The sequence below is a fragment of the Mastomys coucha genome, unplaced genomic scaffold, assembly GCF_008632895.1.
Source record: "Mastomys coucha isolate ucsf_1 unplaced genomic scaffold, UCSF_Mcou_1 pScaffold5, whole genome shotgun sequence".
Taxonomy (NCBI): domain Eukaryota; kingdom Metazoa; phylum Chordata; class Mammalia; order Rodentia; family Muridae; genus Mastomys; species Mastomys coucha.
The window spans coordinates 54,091,732-54,095,122 of NW_022196911.1; the positions used below are offsets into that span (position 1 = coordinate 54,091,732).

At 53.7% G+C, this 3,391-nt stretch overlaps 1 protein-coding gene across 1 annotated transcript in view; it reads right to left on the reverse strand.

The window, feature by feature from the left end:
• The window catches only part of Rnf187 (ring finger protein 187), a 7,561-nt gene extending 4,636 nt beyond the window's left edge, over nucleotides 1-2,925 (reverse strand). Inside the window, exons 1-2 of the mRNA XM_031354264.1 lie at nucleotides 2,409-2,925; nucleotides 1,163-1,255 (exon numbers count right to left, since the gene is read on the reverse strand). Of these exons, the coding sequence (XP_031210124.1) occupies nucleotides 1,163-1,255; nucleotides 2,409-2,471 (156 nt within the window). The 5' untranslated portion in view covers nucleotides 2,472-2,925. The remainder of the gene's footprint in view (nucleotides 1-1,162; nucleotides 1,256-2,408) is intronic.
• Nucleotides 2,926-3,391: the final 466 nt, after the last annotated feature.

A 3,391-nucleotide genomic window follows, 5' to 3' on the forward strand; every position in this document is an offset into this window, starting at 1 on the left:
TAGCTGGGGCTGAAGAATCAGCTGTGATTAACAAGATACCAGAACTATTAAAACAAAACTTTGCATTATTGGGACTATTGATGCTGGTTAGCTGGAGCTAAGAAATTAGCAGTGATTAAGAGACCAGCATCACTGAGGTGACATCTTCTGGGAAGTGTTTTCTGAGAGCACAAAGAGGCTGTGTTCCAGAGATAGCCAAGGTTGTACCTTGTGCTTGTGCTGCAGCAGAACTTGGTAATGTGTAACAGTCACCCAGGTAGTACTGGTTTTGACAGCATGAAGGGGTCATGAAGAGCAGCTGAGGCTTGGCACAGTGAGAGGCCATGGAAGGCCATTGGTGAAGGGGCAGCCTCTGTTTGCAGTTGATGGCCCAGGACTGAAAGGGTCATGCAAAGGAGTTGAGGCTTGGCACCAGGAAGACAGTCTATGAGAGGCTATTGGTAAAGCCTGGTTACAGCGGAAGACAGCAGTGTTTTGGAAATATGAGTACCAGGAATGACCACCAAGATCAGCAGCAGCAGTGGAGTACAGGCATCTGGAGCCTAGAAGACAAGATGTGTGCTACAAAGGGCAGAGCTGGAGAAGTGGCCAAAGCCCTTAGAGGAGCCCAGAAGATCATGAGTTGGATCCCAGACATTGGTTTTGCTTTTGATTGTGACTGTGCCCTGATATTTTTCCCTCTTGAAGGAAGAATATATTTTAGTAGGGGCCCACAGTTAAGAGACTTTGAATTTTAAAAGACATTGGACATTTTAAATTGATTGAACTTTTAATATGTAAAGACTGTGGGACTTTAGATCTTGGTGATGAATAAGAAAATAAGGGTTGAGGCTTAATAGTGATGTGTTTGTGTGTCAAGTTGACAAGGGGTTAATTGTACTGGCTGGTTTTGTGTGTCAACTTGACACAGACTGGAGTTATCACAGAGAAGGGAGAAGCCAGGAGAAGCAAGCCAGTAAGGAACATCCCTCCATGGCTTCTGCATCAGCTCCTGCTGCCTGACCTGCTTGAGTTCCAGTCCTGACTTCCTCTAGTGATCAACAGCAATGTGGAAGTAAGCTGAATATACCCTTTCCTCCCCATCCTGCTTCTTGGTCATGATGTTGTGCAGGAATAGAAACCCTGACTGAGACACTCCCCATATCCAGGAGAATCCACTTACCTTCCACACAGCAGCCGCTGATTCTGCCTGACCATGCAGGTCCCGGGCATCATTTAAGTCCTTCCTCATGATCTCCACAGAGCCCTTGTTCTCCTGGGAGAGAGAAGCTGATTAAAGGCCGGAAAGAAGGATTTGGACACCCTGATCAGCAGTCTGGCGACTGGAACTACTCGTCCTGTCTCTGCTGGAAAATGGTTGTTTTTTCAAAGGGTCTCCTGTGCTTCCCACCTCATCAGAACAAGGTGTACAGCAGGCAATTCAAGGTTGGCTGTGTGATTCCAGGTTTTTAGGTAGGTCCCCTTTAGTGTCAGCTTGATTTAAGACAGTGGCTTTACTGACTTCTCTGTGTCCTGCTTGGTCTTTGTGGAGATTGCTGTCTTAGAAAGGGGACAACAAACCATAGGACAACCCTAGCAGTATGTTGTGGCAGAGTACCTACCCCAGTTTGGGACCTGGATGTAACCACTGGCCTCCACCTCAAGTGTTCTTCACAACTTATTCCAGAGGCTCATGGTGCATCATTCCAGAACATAAGGATCGCAGCACCCTCAAACACACTAAGTTTCTATTTTCTCCTGTTGGGCAGGGACCATTGCTTTCCTACCCGGCTACTCAGAAAAGACATCTCTTTCTGGCTTAGGGACGATACTCCAGATCCCTGCAGCCCAGCTTCAAACAGATTTTAATGGTCGGTTTCTGGCAGGTGCTACACGCAATGACCAAGAGAGCACAGCAGAGGTTCTGGAATAAGGTGGACGGACAGCCCCCTCAGAGGGCTGCAAATGGTAACTGGCAGACAGAAGCCCACTCTCAGGTCTCCACAAGCAAGTGGATGGGCGGGGCTTCCCCGATGAGGTCACACCCGGGTAGGAGGAAGAGGCCTTGAGGAATGGGATCGGGACTTGAGGGGAAATCGAGAAAAAAAATCCACGTCTAAAGGTTGTAGAGAGATAAGGCACAGCTAGGCCAGAGACCTGGGATGAAATGGGGACAGAAAAGCATGCTCTAGAGATAACAGATCGAGGAACACAGCAAGATCTGGAAGACAGATAATAGAGATGGAAGAAGGCAGAACTCACGGACTCCAGGATTCAAGAGCCCCTAGGCATGGCAGGGTCCCCGGGGAAGGGAGGGTGCTGGGCACCCATGGGATGCGGGAGAGGGAAGAGGAGGCCAGCACACTGGTCGAGAGACTGACTCCAGGTAAGGCACAAAGGTGGACAGTGTGCAGGGCCGCCTCGCGCACCTTGCCCCGCAGCGCCTTCCTCCAGCGCGGTTCCCACTCGGGCGGCTCCGGGCCAGCGGCCATGCGGCAGGCAGAGCACAGCGGATCTCCGTCGGCACGGCACAGCAGCTGCAGCGCGGCCTCGCTGGCAGGGCCATCGCGCGCCGGCGCCGCGGCCGCCTCCTCCAGCGCCAGAAGGCGGCGGCTGAGTGGAGGGCGGCTGGGCTCTACGGCGCGCTGCCAACAGTCATCGGCACACTCGGGGCACGGGAAGGGCCCGTCCTCCTCCGCCCAGAAGCGCACCACGCACGCCCGGCAGAAACGGTGGCCGCAGTCGGCGCGCACCGGTTCGCGAGGCGCGCGCTGACACAAGGCGCAGATGGCCTCAGCGGGGCCCGCCGGGAGCGCCAGGGCTGCGGGCGGCGGCGCCAACTAGGGCGCGGGCGGAGAGGGCGCAGAAGGGCCGAGGATCGGCCGGAGAGCAAGGCCAACAAGCCTCAGCCGACGACTCAGACCCAGACTGCGCCAACGACGGGCACGCGCGCGCGCGCGCGCGCGGGGCGGGGTCCTGGCTGCCGTGCGCTCTGACGTCCAGGTCCTGGCAGCTGCGCGTTCCGCCATCCAGGTCCTGGCAGCTGTGCACTCTCCATTCAGGTCCTGGTAGTCGCTCATCGCCGTGCCCAGGTCTGAGCAGATGCGCTCTCTTCCACCCTGGTTCTGGTAGCTGCTCACCTTTGTCCTGATGGTGTCAGTCGTGGGCTCCAAACCCAGATCCTCACAAGGATACTCCCTGTGTCCTATAAAATTACTCATACTGCAGGGTACTGCCCCAACGATAATTTGAGAGGTTGTTGGTCTGTCAGGGAAGGTATTTCCAAGGTGATTGTGATTTATCTCTATACCTTCAGCCCTGAAGCAGGATAAAACAAGTTAGGTAGACAGATGCCTATGTAGTCAAAGAGGAGAATGGCCAAATTAAAGAAGATAGTGACACAAAATGAAGG